Source organism: Amblyraja radiata, chromosome 34, assembly GCF_010909765.2.
Source record: "Amblyraja radiata isolate CabotCenter1 chromosome 34, sAmbRad1.1.pri, whole genome shotgun sequence".
Classification (NCBI taxonomy): Eukaryota; Metazoa; Chordata; class Chondrichthyes; order Rajiformes; family Rajidae; genus Amblyraja; species Amblyraja radiata.
The window spans coordinates 20214440-20229567 of record NC_045989.1 but is presented as its reverse complement, the minus strand read 5'-3'; the positions used below and the strand labels follow the sequence as shown (position 1 = coordinate 20229567).

The window sequence follows — 15128 nt, the reverse complement described above, 5'->3', positions numbered from 1 at the left end:
AGTACAATTTATACCAAAATGCCACCATTATTACAGGTTAAAATGTATTTTGCAGACATCACAATACGGGGTATATAATATTGTAAAACAAAACAAATCTGCAGCTAAGATGTTGTTAACGTTTATCCTGATTTTGTTCTAGACGGAGCAAATTAAAAGGGCAAATAAACTCTTCACAAGTGATTGCATATTCCTGAGGAAAACCCTCCTCATCCCAGTGATATCGGAGAAGGGGTCACTTTTTAATGGACTGAACTCGTTGGACTCTCCTGAGAATGAATCCACAGAAACGTATGCATTCAGTGACGGAAGGCCTCTGAATAACGAAGAAGACTCTCCATCTCCAAATACAGAAGATCCAGACACCAGGCCCACGCAGCCTGAGGAACTGTCTGCAAAAGACTACTTACAGAGACTGGACTTGCAGATTAAACTATCAACGCAAGCGGCTGCTAAAACAATACAGGAGGACGATCACGGGTAATTGTATTTTATTTAAATGCACAATATATATGCACTGCACTGTAGAGAGAGGCACAAGTAGAGTGGATGTGGAGAGGATCTATCCAGTGGTGGGAGTCTAGAACCAGAGGCACAGCCTCAGAATAAAAGAATGTTTCCTTAGAATAAAGAAGAGGGATTATTTTTTTTTGCTTAAGGTGGCGAATTTGTTGAATTTATTGCCACAGACAGCAGTGGAGGCCAAATTGGGTATTTTTAAAGCTGAGATTGATAGGTTCTAAGGTTACATGGAGAAGGCAAGAGACCAGGGTTGAGAGGGAAAATTAGATCAGCCATTAGATTATTTCTGCGAAAAATGCAGTAATACATTTAACACATAAACCTTGTTTTTGGTGGATAAAGCTGAAATTATTTTAAAGCCATTTAATATGGATATTATAAGTTGACCTTTCAAATAATAATTGCGACTGAAGTTGATATTTTCAAATATTTGGTTAAATTAGCACATGTTTACACTGGAGTACAAAGTAAGTCAACAGTGAGGATTTGAAGATATGGGACATTTTGCCTTTCAAGCCAGACCCACCATTCAGTGTGATGATGACCAGTTGACCTAACTCTGCATCCCCACCTGCAACACAGTTACCCAAATGAAGCTTCATTTGTCAAGATGGAGTCTATTGATCGGCGGCACGATGGCGTAGCAGTAGAGCTACTGCCTCACAACGCCAGCGTTTGTACGTTCTCTCCATGACCTGCATGGGTTTTCTCCGAGATCTTCGGTTTTCTCCCGCACTCCAAAGACGTACCAGTTTGTAGGTAAATTGTTAGAATTGTCCCTAATGTGTGTAGGGTAGTGTTAATGTGCGGGGATCGTTGGTCGGTGCGGACTTGGTGGGCCGAAGGGCCTTTTTAAAAGAAACTAAAGCAGGACAGGCAGCATCTCTGGAGAGAAGGAGCGTTGCCTGACCCGCTGAGTTACTCCAGCAGTTTGTGTCTATCTTCGGTGTAAACCAGCTTCTGCAGTTCCTTCCTAAACTAAACTAAATGCATTTCTTGGAGCCTGCGCAGATTATGCAGCTTTGCGTTACGGTAAATGACGATGTAGCTCGTTCTCTGGGCATGCATCCCCACGCATCCCTCCGCAATGTGGGGTTCTCTGCGTATGGATGGACTGCAGTAGGGTAACCAGGCATTCCTCATCCATGATTAGCTATTGACCGGGGTTCCAACACGCTGTTTTTATGCACGACTCCTGCAGCTTTCAGCGTTATAATCTACTAGACTGACAGCTCCCGAAAATGAAAGGATGGAAACCTGACGCTATCAGCAGTGTGAACTGTGCAGGTGAAGTATAGAATGACAAAAAATAGAAGCCTTCAACTTCCTTTTGACAGAACGTTAATTGTACATCACCTTCCATTTATCCACCTCTCTGTGACAGCACCACATTGCAGGTTTTGCATGGTTATAATCTTTCCTGCCACAGAAACTGCTGGCAGCTGGTCTGACATTGAGGCTTTCTGTTGCCTGGGAGGAAGCTCGAGAGCTTCTAACAGCAGGGCGAAGGTCAGAACAATTCCAGATGATTGCAGCGTTTGCATGTGACAAATGTTAGATTGATGCCAAAACTGCTCAAAGCCTTTCAAATTCAGCAGACCCTTTGATATGCTCATCAGATACAAATAATGTGGTGTGCTTGATGTTCTGGTTTAAAGCAAGCCTTGAAATTGCCAACTTCTCGTGATATCTGCTCCACATTTCCCTCTCATAAATTAAGTTAATATTTGCAAATAAACAAATCACATTGCATACATTTGGTTGTTAATTCTGAGGTAATGGTTAGTCTTTTTCATGAGAAGAAAGATTAAAACTAGACATTCAATATTTCTAGCTGCAGGCTATTTAGATAAGAGAGTTTCCCAAGAATCAGATCATTACCTCAATTATTTGCGATATATATACGATGAAGGTAAAAGTCTAACGTGTCCACAATTACCAATAACATGAGAATGGTTGGGGGGGGGGGGGGGGGGGGGGGGGGGGGGAGCATGTTGTGATGAGGGTATCAGGACAGATGTTTTAGAGGTACAGCATGGAAATGGGCCCTTCGACCCACCGGGTCCACACCGGCCATCGATCATCCATACACTAGTTCCATGTTACTCCACTTTTCCATCCTACACACTGGGGGCAATCTACAGAAGCCAAACATATAAACTCTGTACAGACAGCATCCGTAGTCAGGATTGAACCCGGGTCTCTGGTGCTGTGAGGCAGCAACTCTACCGCGGCACCACCGTGCTGCTGACAGGATCTAGATCGATTGACTCAATCTTGACAAATGAAGCTTCATGTGGGAAACTGTGAGGCCATGCACCACGGTAAGAGGAACATAAAGAGATTATCCAAATGGAGAAAGATGGCAGATGGTTCAAGGAACAGGAGACAAGGATTTAAAATGATGAGGAAAAGATTCCGGATAGAAATGAGAGAAAACATTACAAAAGTGGTTATCATGATCTAGCACTTGCTCACTGCAAGAATGTTGGCAACAATTAGGAATTTGCAAGTGTGAGATGTTGCACTTTGGGAGGTCAAATGCAAAGGAAAGTATACAGTTAATGGCAGGACTCATAACAGTATTGATGTACATAGTATCTTGGGGTCCAAGTCCATAGCTCTCAGAAAGTGGCAACACGTCTAGATGGAGTTGGTAAGCACATCGTATACTTGCCTTCATCAGTGGAGGCTTTGAGTACAAAGGTTAGGAAGTCTTGTTGCAGCCTTATAAAAGTTTAATTTGGTTGCATTTGGAGTATTGTGTGCAGTTCTGGTCACCCATTATAGGAAGTATGTGGCGGCTTTGGAGGGAGTTCAGAATGCTGCTTGCATTAGAGGCTATTAGCTATAAGGAGATGTTGAACAAACTAGCATTGTTTTCTCAGGAGAATCAAAGGTTGTATATAAAATGTATTAGAGGTATAGATAGTGTAGGCAAAACCATTTTCCCAAGGTGGAAATGTCAAAGACCAGAGAACATAGATTAAAGATGAGAGGGATAAAGTTTAAAGGAGATGTGCAGGGCTAGGATTTTACAGAGGTTGGTGGGTGTCTGGAACCCGCTGACATTAGTGGTGTTGGATAAGAGAGTGGCGTTTAGGAGGCTTTTTGATAGACGCATGGATATGAAGGGATATGGATCACATGCACGCAGAAGGGGTGAGTTTAATTTGGCATCTTGTTCAGCACTGACATCGTGGGCAGAAGAGCTTGTTCCCGTGCTGCACTGTTCTATGTGGAGGTGTTTAGACCCGAGTCTCCAGATTCTGGGTGGAATGTGTGCAACGTGGTTCAATGGTATTTTATTTTCACGTGTACCTAAGTATAGCGATATTTTTTTCCTACAGTTCAATGATAATCCTACCACACATTAGGCACACTCCTGATAAATATAAGAGTGTCAGACAATAGACCACACTGAGTCAGTGCACAAGAGACGCCACGTTTCAGGCACCATCTTGTATCCTTCAAATCAAAAGTTTAAAAAAATTGTTATGGTCTTAACTGGGCCATAAAGCCACGCTGAACTTAAACTGGCAACCAGAGATTTATTTATTTCTGACACATTGGTGGAGAAGATGTTGTCAAAAGAGTCTCGGGACATCAGGCTGTAACTTTTCCTGGTGTGATACACATGCATTGAGTTTGCCAGCGGATAACCAGTTAACTCAAAATTCAGTCACCTCGTTGTCCTTTTCCTTTCCTGTTTGTACATTTCCTTGATCATCGTCTGCTTTGATCTGTCCTATTCACACCTTGCATGCTCTATGTACCCTTCCATATCTCTAGTTTCCCTCTCCCCTGACTCTCAGTCTGAAGAAGGGTCTCGACCTGAAACGTCACCCATCCCTACTCTCCAGAGATGCTGCCCGTCCCGCTGAGTTACTCCAGCATTTTGTGTCTCTTATCTTTGGTGTGAACTGGCAGCTGCAGTTCCTTCCCACACATTCAGTCATCTGGTTGTCCGTCTCATCTGAGTTTGAAGGATTTTACTTGCAGTAATTCAGGTCTTGCCCAGCCTTGAGGAGAGAGAAGCTCAGTAACAAGGTCTGCCTTGACCGTGGTTTGAGTCTTGTGTTTGCTGTAGTGCTGGGGGCGATTGGAACAAACGTTGCATCAAACATTGAATATTGAGAGCAACAATTGTTAACTGGAGACACATTTTTATCACATGCCTGGTACTTCACAATAACAGTACGAGAGGATATTTTATTTCAAGGCTACTGTTTTTTTCTTTGTAAAATGCTGTACATTTGATATTCTCACCATCTATTCTCAAACCCCATTCTAGTTCCAACTTTCATTAGTTTTCACGTTGCCTATGACATTCTGAACTTCCTTAATTTCTACTGTATTATGCACTTGGTAGTGACTTTTGTTGTTGTCAGCAGTACTTCTGATGATCCATTTCAGTGGTAAGTTCAACATATCAAACTTCATACAGTTTGAATGTACTGAAAAGTATATTTTTACTCGGGTTTTAGAAATATCTTCCTCACCGAGCTGCACATGGACTAAATGCAACCTATTATTTTCCAAATGTGAAGTATATTTTCCATTGGTTTTTATTTTCACATTGTTTACATGAACCAATCCCTCCTCCCCTCCACTCCCCAAAGATCCCTGAACAAAGTATAGGTTTTAATCTTCAGTGCTTTGCCCTCATGGAATATGTAGTTTGCAAAGTGACATTTTGTTGTATTGCTGTGAATGTAAATTTAACAACTTCTTGTTGCCCAGCTTGTGAATGTGAACATTTGCCAACATGGAGAATAGTTTTATTTTTGATTAGAGAAACGCTAAATGTTCTGTTGTCCCACCATATACTGCAATTTTGCAGTTAAGTTGCAATGGCGGGGACCAGAAATGTTGCAAGTTTAGGCCTTCAGATAAACCTGGTGATAGACACTAAATGCTGGAGTAACTAAGTGGGTCAGGCAATTTATTTTGGAGACAAAAGGGACTGCAGATGCTGGAATCTAGATCAATACAAAAATTACCGGAGTAACTCAGCGGATGGGGCAGCATCTGCGGAGGGACTCCATTTATTTTACTGCTTTTGGTGACAGCCGTACTCCTGAGATCTATTCAAACCTGTGGGGTTTTTTTAACACCACCGAGTTGCAAGAAGCGTTCCTGAATCAGTTTTGAACTTCATAAGTTCATAAGGGATAGGAGCAGAAATAGGCATTCGGCCCATCAAGTCTACTCCGCCATTCAATCATGGGTAATCTATCATTCCCTCTCAACCCCATTCTCCTGCCTTCTCCCCATAACCCCTGACACCCGTACTAATCAAGATTCTGTCAATCTCTGCTTTAAATATACCCATTGACTTTAAATATACCCATTCACACTTGGCCCCTTGAGACATCTCTGCTGTTCCATATGCTCATCAATGAGCTAATTATGGTGCCAGTTCCACATTCCACCAAGCCCTGTAACTTCAACCCCTTGTTCATTAAGCAGGCAAGTTGAGTTGGGAATATATAGAAATTAAATCTGGACACACAATGCCATGGGGACAGTGTGTGTTGGTTGGGCCTGTGGTTACCGTGTGTTGAGGTTAAGGAAGGTAGTACCACTTCTCTCTTTGGAGCACTGTGGATAAACCAATGTAGGAGTTATCTGAATTGCATTAATCTTTACAATATGTACTTTTTAAAACCATATCCTCTTTTTTTTTTACACAGAGTGGTGGGAGCCTGAAACATGCGGCCGGGGGTGGTGGTGGTGGAGACAAGATATGATGGGAGTGTTTAAAAGGTTTTTGATAGGCACATGGATATTCGGGGAATGGAGGGATATGGATCACACACAGGCAGATAAGGGTTGGTATCATGGTCAGCACTGTCATAGTGGGCCGAAGAGCCTGTTCCTGCACTGTGCTGCTCTATGTTGGGTTAACCCATTGCCAGCCTCACAGCGGCAACACTTCCAAGACTTAGTGAACTTGGTTATGTATCATCAACATTTTCTGCATAGCTACTGCAGATGTCAATGTAGACACTGTCCGTGGCACTATTTAGCACAAGTGTGTGATGCTATACCTTGGGAAGATAACCAGCACAAGAGATTGCAGACTTTATAGAGAAGCACTTTCAGTTCCTGGATAAACAAAATTGGTTTGGGAATCTATAAATCATAAAGAACTGAGATGCTGGACTTTAGCTGACGCATTGAATATTAACGCTGAGGTATGCTACTGCAGTTACAGAGAAAGCTGCTGATTTTTCATTTGGAGTATTCAATGAAGGCGAGAGTAAAGCACTGCAGGAGGGAGACATTGGCCAAGGAGGGATTCTGGCAAGGTACCAGGTTGCGGCACTGGGTACAACTAGTTGTGTTAAAGGGCTAGCTAGTTAAACTCGGACTGTGTAGCTCAGAGCTGTGCAGCGTTACGTTAGACTTTGGTGGTACTTTAGCGGAAACAGGCCCTTCGGCCCACTGAGTCCGTGCCGACCAGCGACCATCCAGTACACTAGCACTATCCTACACATTAGGGACAATTTACAAATTTACAAAACCAATTAACCTACAAACCTGTACATCTTTGGAGTGTGGGAGGAAACCGGTAGCACCCGGAAAAAACCCCACACGTTCACAGGGAGAACATGCAAACTCCATACAGACAGCAGCCGTAGTCAGGATCGAACCTGGGTCTCTGGCGCTGTAAGGCAGCAACTCTACTGCTGCACCACTGTGCTGCCCTCAGCTTAGATATGTGGGCTGTGCAAAAAGAATTTCACTGTGCAGACATGACAATCAAGAACCATTGTACCATTGAACTATATAGATGGTTCAGGTGTACAAAATAAATGACTAAAGTGGTACATAGGAGGACAAGAAACTGATCCGTGGAACCCATTGTGCCTTTCCCTAAGACCACGGCTAATCAAATCTTGGCCGCCACATCACTTACCATTCCCTTCTCATACTCCTGACTCCCATGCCTGTCAATCTTTGCCGTAAATATATTCAATAACTATATTTATTAAATATATTGCGTGCAGTTCTGGTCGCCTAATTACAGGAAGGAAGTGGAGGTTGTGGAAAAGATTTAGAAGAGGTTCATCAGAATGCTAAAGATAGACACAAAATGCTGGAGTAACTGAGTAGGTCAGGCAGCATCACTGGAGAAAATGGATAGGTGACATTTTGGTTTGGACCATTCTTCAGATCGAACAGCCTGTATCCAGACTGTATCTCTAAAGTAAACTATAATTTAAACGCTACAATAATAATGCCATCTGTTATCGGGCAACTGAATCATCTTATCACCAACTAGAGAGCAGTCCTGACATACCATCTATCTCATTGGAGATCATCGGACTATTGTGTATCGGACTTTACTGAACTTTATCTTGCACTAAACATTATTCCTTTATCCTGTATAAGTAAACTGCGGATGGCTTGTTTGTAATCATGTGTAGTCTTTTTGCTGACTGGATAGCACACAATAAAAATGCTTTTCGCTGGACCTCAGAACACCTGGCAATATTAAACTAAACTAAACTAAAGCGGAGGTTGGGCGATCGTTTCGCCGAACACCTCCGCTCAGTCCGCAATAACCTACCTGAACTCCCGGTGGCTCAGCACTTCCACTCCCCCTCCCATTCCCAATCCGACCTCTCTGTCCTGGGTCTCCTCCATTGCCAGAGTGGGCAACACCGGAAATTGGAGGAACAGCACCTCATATTCCGCCTGGGTTGCTTGCGTCCGGGTGGCATGAACATTGAATTCTCCCAATTTTGCTAGCCTTTGCTGTCTCCTCCCCTTCCTTAACCCTCGAGTTGTCTCCTCCCATCCCCCCGCCCTCGGGCTCCTCCTCCTCCCTTTTTCCTTCCTTCTCCCCCCCCCCACCCCCCATCAGTCTGAAGAAGGGTTTTGGCCCGAAACGTCGCCTATTTCCTTCGCTCCATAGATGCTGCTGCACCCGCTGAGTTTCTCCAGCATTTTTGTGTACCTTTTATAGTTGGCACTGCTTGTTCTGTGAAAATTGTTGTCCCTCAGTGGGTAACGAGGTCTTAGGAAGCATAGATATAAATCAAAGTATCTGAAAGAAAAATGCTTAATTACAGAATAGGGACAATATGGTAGAGGCCAGGAAGCAAAGTGGGATTATGTGGAACATAACAAGCTCCATAGAAGAATGACTACTGTTTATATTTTTGTTTAATTGAGTTTATTGTCACATGTACTGAGGTACAGTTAAAAGCTTTTGTTTCGTGCTAACCAGTCAGCGGAAAGACAATGCGTGATTACCATCACGCTATCCACAGTGTACAGACACATGATAAAGGGAATAACGTGAATAATGTTTGTGCAAATTAACGCCTTTTAAGCCCGATCAAAGATCGTCCGAGGCTCTCCAATGAGTTAGATAGTAGTTCAGGACTGCTATCTAGTTGTGGTGGGATGGTTCCGTTGCCTGATAACTAACAGCTGGGAAGAAACTGTCCCTGAATCTGGAGGTGTGCGATTTCACACTTCTAGAAACATAGAAACATAGAAAGTAGGTGCGAGAGTAGACCACCAGGTCCGTCGAGCCCGCACCGCCATTCGCTCATGGCTGAACACTAAACAGACACACTTACCCACAAACAGTAGACACAAGACACAGAACACAAGACACTACCCTCCCCTTTATACCGCTATCACCCCTCTCCACCCCAAGAACCTCGTGATCTCCTGGGGGAGGCAAAAAACCGGATAAAAACCCAGGTCCAATTCGGGAAAAAAATCCGGGAAATTCCTCTCCGACCCCAATCCAGGCGATCGACACTTGTCCAGGAGATCACTCAGGTCTTACTATACTAACCATACCTAGGTCCATATCCCTGCCCTCTCCCCGTAGCCCCTTATCCCCTTGGCAGCTAAAAAAACATCTATTTTAGTCTTAAATATATTTAAAGTTTCTGCTTCCACTGCTCCCTGGGGCAGTGAATTCCATAAATTAACCACCCTCTGGGTGAAGAAGTTCTTCCTCATCTCAGTTTTAAAAGAGCCCCCCCTTATTCTGCAACTATGTCCTCTAGTTCTAGTTTCCCCGATCATTGGGAACATCCTCGGTGCATCCACCCGATCAAGGCCCCTCACGATCTTATATGTTTCAATGAGATCGCCTCTCATTCTTCTAAACTCCAAAGAGTAGAGTTCCAGCCTACTTAACCTTTCCTCATATGTCAATCCCCTCATTGCAGGAATTAATCTTGTAAACCTTCGCTGCACTGCCTCCAGGGCTAGTACATCCTTTCTTAAGTATGGACCCCAGAACTGTACACAGTATTCCAAATGTGGTCTCACTAATACTGTGTACAGCTGCAGCAAGACCTCCGTGTTTTTATACTCAATCCCCCTAGCAATAAAGGCCAAAACTCCATTGGCCTTCCTGATTGCTTGCTGCACCTGCATACTAACTTTTAGTGATTCTATACGTTTTGCCCGATGGGAGAGGGCAGAAGAGGGAGTGGCCGGGGTGCAACTCATCCTTGATTATGCTGCTGGCCTTGCCGAGGCAGCGTGAGGTATAAATGGAGTCGATGGAAGTGAGGTTGGTTTGTGTGATGGCCTGGACTGCATCCGCAATTCCCTGCAAATTCTTGCAGTCGTGGATGGAGCTGTTATATTCTAGTTTACAAGTCTATTGCAGGTATATTTAAGGGAACAACTTAAGAAGATCTTAAATAAATGCGCAGCTTTAGCATGTTCAGTCAAGGTTCCACAGTATACCGTTGCCAATAAACTAGATTAGTTGAATGACGACATTGGGAATATTCAAGTTTTGCTGTGTTAAATCCTGCATTGTCTCAGATGAGCATCTGCCCATGGCAGATGCTGTCACCGTCTCTGTGTGAAATAGGTGTGGTGCATTATAATTGGATTGACAAGCTAGCTACAAGATTAGAATCAAAGCGCAAATTTTCACACGTTGTTGCGTCAGTAGAAGAAACGGTGATTGCAAATCTGAAAAGTGGCCCTTGCATTCCCTCTCTCTCCGTCCATCCCACCCCCACCCTAATCGACCTGCTAGTTTCACTGTTTGTATCCCTTCAATATCATCTCCTGCACAGCCAACAATGGACCATTGTGGGCTCATTGGCCATCGGTACCAGCTCTGATTTGTTCTATACCTTTTCATACCTCTTGTTTCCCTCTCCCCTGCTTCCCAGTCTGAAGAAGGGTCTCGACCCGAAATGTCACCTATTCCTTTCCTCCAGAGAGGCTGCCTGTTCCGCTGAGTTTCTCCAGTATTTTGTGTCTATCTTAAGTGAAAAATTCAGCAGCTTAATCTGCATCCATGGAGAACGCAGACTCATTGTTCAAAAACATTGATCACACCTGCTTGTCGAGTGAATCTTTCATTCTCTGTTTTAATTTCTGAAAGCTTGTCTGCATGAGCTTTTATGCTTTTTATGTGCCACAGGCTCCTGTTCATAGAATAAATCTGAATGTCAGCGATGATCTCGATCAATGAGCAATCAAATACCAGAGCTTTTCTTAAATAAAAACAGAAAATGCTGGACCATACTTGGAACAATGTGTACAGTTCTGGTCTCACACCTACATGAAGGATGGCATTGAGTTGGAAAGGATGCAGAAGAGATTCACCAGGATGTTATCTGGCCTTGCAGTATTGAGTGTGAGAGGGAGAGGTTAGATCGGCTTGGACTCTTTCTTTGCAGTAGGTGGCTGAGGTGTGACCTTATTGAGATGTACAAGATCACAAGAGTCAAGGATAAAGTGAATGCTCACAGTCTTGTGCCCAGAACGAGGATTCTTAAACTAGATGGCATAGGCTTATGGAGAGAGGGGAGAGATTCACTAGGGACCTCAAGAGCAACTTTTTCATTCGGGGGGATAGTCCGTATCTGGAATGAGCTGCCAGAGGAAGCTATGAAAGTGGATACAATAACACTTTTAAAAGACATTTGGACGAATGTACCGATAGGAAAGGTGGAGGGGGCTAGGGGGCAAATGAGACTAGCCCAAAATGCCAACTTGGTTGGTATGGACAAGTGGGCCGATGGGTCTGTTTCTGTGCTATACAGCTCTGTGACTCTATGCCAAGGACCGTAGGTGGTCCAGCATTGGAGTCAGCGGGAGCTGAGGAGTAATTATTTCACTCGGAGGGTAGTCTGTATCTGGAACGAGCTGACAGAGGAAGCAGTTATAACTTTTGTAAATATCTTATCTGGAATTTGCATCAGAGGTTATTGGGGTGAGGACATGCTCTTCACAGTGGAGAGAGCTGGTGACTTGGAACGCATCCATTAAACTGTGCAGAGTACATACTGTTGGGGATATGTTGAATAGATAGTTTTATCTAGTCCTGCCAAATACTCTTCAGTTCCTGGAAGCCCATCGGTATCATTCTGTAAATCCTTCAAGTCGACTACAGACCTTGTAAACAATAATATAAATAGCAGCCATTCATCTCTATAGCTCGCTCTGCAATGGGAATTCTGTTGCTTAAATCCCAATTTTATGCCTGGCTCCTACCTTTAATGTCCCTATTTTGTAGTTAAACATTTATCTCCCCGTAAAGTACTTTGATTTATATTGTTGTCCTCCTTCGATTTTTCAAGAGTACAGAGAAGATTTACAAGGAGGTTGCCAGAACTCGGAGCTCAGAACAATAAGGAGGGGTTGGGCAGGCTAGGATTTTATTCCTTGGAGTGTAGGAGGCTGAGGGGTGATCTTATAGAGGTGTATAAAATCATGAGGGGAATAGATAGGGTGAATTGTACAGTAATTCTGTCCTCAGGGTTGGAGAAGCAAAAAAACTAGAGGGTACAGGTTTAGGGTGAGAGGTGAAAGATTTAGTTGGAGCCTGAGGGGTAACATTTTAACACAGGGTGGTGGGTGTATAGAAAGAGGCTGCCAAAGCAGCAAGGTAGTTAAGGCAGGTACAATAACATATTTAAAAGACATTCGGACAGTTGTATGGATAGGCAAGATTTAGAGGGAAAGATTTAAATGGAGACAAATGGGACTGGATTAGATGGGGCATCATGGACGAGTTGGGGCGAAGGGCCCGTCTCCATACTGTATTACCCTGTGAATCTATCAGATTAACCGGTATGAAATGCATGAATAGGAAGGAACTGCAGATGCTGGTTTAAACCGATGATAGACACAAAATGCTGGAGTAACTCAGCGGGACAGGCAGCATCAGACGGGCGGATGGGCTGTAGATTGCAGTGTGAAGCTTTCGCTTATTCTGCACCTGAGATCTGATCATGGTGTTAACATCCAACTTGTCGTTGAGTCAGGGACCGTATATGCCAAGCATTATGACAGCATGACAGAGCTCCAGTGTGACATATTTTCTCACTAAAACCGTGCAAATTAGTTTACAGCTTGGAATAAATGTGGTGCCTTCACTGCCAAAAGTTGTCATTCTCAAAACCTTCATGCCTTCACAACCAAAGATCCATTACAAAATATCATTTCAATATGCTTTCTTTTAAGACTGTTGTTTCTTCAAAGATATTGTGTCACCGTCTTTGCCGAGCAATAATCAAATTCTTTACTTCCCACAGATCTGGTGACACCGGACACCAAGATGACCCCTCGGCCACATCTTCCTACCAGAGCCTTGATTAATGGGATCCATGCTCCCAGGATGCTGAAGGATAATCGGTTTTCCCGTTACGTGTGCATAGAGACTGCGTGACCTCGTTTGATTTCCGGGTTTTAAATTTGCTTTAAATCTAAGCCATTGCTGTGTACACTTCGACGTGGCAGGGGACGAGAGGGAGACTGTGCGTCTTTGGTGTGAAGTGTGAGCTGCTGTTACCTCTGTGTCTCCCTCTGCCATCTCCACTCGCTGTTTTATATTCCCACAGCAAGATTTGCAGTGTGTGCTTATCGCCGCCCACCTAGTGCTGGCCTGAACTTGTGTGCTAAGCAGTGCGATCGAGCCGGTTTCAAATCCGAAGCCCATTGTGCATCTTACACGTGTTGGCTGCTGTGCTTTCTCCTAATGTCCAGCACGTGTGGGTCTGGGTCAGAGGTGAGTGCATTACTCCCAACATTAAGCTTAGTTGAAGTAATTAAATCACAACCAAAACACAACCTTATTATATTTTTGCAAAATTAGATGAAACCGAAAGGAAGAGATCTTATTTTACCCGACAATCCTGTAGGCATTAGTAGTGATTCGAAGAGCCTATTTGTTTGAAATCTTCAAGTTGAAACCAAAAATAATAGAGTACATTCAGTGCTAAGCAGTGATGTTGATTTAGGATAAAGACAATGGATTAATGACAAACTTTATTATTTTTTTTAAATAAGAGGAATCATATTTCTTGTATAAAGTTACAAACACAATGTGTGGGTATGAAAGCCAAACAGGCCATTTGCTTTTATAGGGAACCATTGTGGTGCTGTTTCACACACGTGGCCAGTTTATGCAAGGGCCGTGTACAAACAGATAGCCTTCAAAAGAAATTGCCGTCAGTGCTGGGGAGAGGAGAGGGGTTTCTGGTCATCCTGACTCTTGAATCGGCTAATTGGGATACGGAATCTGACCTAAAGCTAATGACGATCTGAGGCCTGCAGTTCTGAGAGTGGTCTCATTCTTTATTGTCCACTATTACTGTGTTCCAGTAGGTAAGGCAGTTGGTGCCATTTTCAATCACTCTGTTCTCCAAGTCTGAGTTTCAACCAGTGCAGACAGACTGTTCTCCCCGGGAGATCTCCCCGGGAAATGTGAGCCGCGGTAGAGTTGTTGCCTTCAGCCCCAGAAACCCGGGTTCGATCCTGACTACGGGTGCTGTCTGTACGGAGTTTGCATGTTCTCCCTGTAACTGTGTGGGTTTTCTCTGGGTGCTCCGGTTTACTCCCACACTCCAATGGCATGCAGATTTATAAGTTAAAAGGCTTCTGTAAATTGTCCCTAATGTGTCGGATAGAACTAGTGTACGGGTGATTGTTGGTCGATGTGGATTAGGTGAGCTGAAGGGCCTATTTCCACACTGTTTCTTTAAATCTAGTTTCCCCCTCTGTCATAGATGAACACCGCGTGCTATGTCCAGGCTTCTATCTCTACACTTGTGCATTTACTTTCTCTGAATAGTGATTATCTGATTCGATAGTGGATCAATTGTCCGTTCAGTGGGATGGGGAGACAAGGGGAGACTTTTTATCCCTCTTCTCATCTTTGTGGTCTCTTAATTGCCTGAACTGGCTAAAACTTTACTTAAGGGGAACGCAGTTGTCTCAGTATTTTGTGACATTGCTGCCTGGCCAGCTCCTTCAAACTCCTCGGCATATCGTTTTTATTTAAATGAGACCAATTGTGCACCAACTAAATTGGAATTGATGAGCCTAACAATTGTTTCTTTCACATTCTGACTAAGCTGCAAAGGTCTGTTAAATAATTCAAGCGGCGTGGACTCGGTCATTTGATCTGCCTGCTCAGTGTCTGACAATAACAGGCGGGGGGGGGGGGGGGGGGGAGCTTCTTCCCCTGTGGTGGGTATGATGCCAAAATGCTCATTCCAACAAGCTGAAGATAGACAGAAAAAGCTGGAGTAATTCAGCGGGTCAGGCAGCATCTCTGGAGCAAAATGGAGGGATGATGTTTCGAGTTGGGA

At 43.8% G+C, this 15128-nt stretch overlaps 1 protein-coding gene across 1 annotated transcript in view; it reads left to right on the top strand.

Annotated features, from left to right (window-relative positions):
- lysmd2 (LysM domain containing 2) overlaps window positions 1–13734 on the top strand; it is a 29534-nt gene extending 15800 nt beyond the window's left edge. The window contains exons 2-3 of the mRNA XM_033050462.1: window positions 143–480; window positions 13071–13734. Of these exons, the coding sequence (XP_032906353.1) occupies window positions 143–480; window positions 13071–13134 (402 nt within the window). The 3' untranslated portion in view covers window positions 13135–13734. The remainder of the gene's footprint in view (window positions 1–142; window positions 481–13070) is intronic.
- Window positions 13735–15128: the final 1394 nt, after the last annotated feature.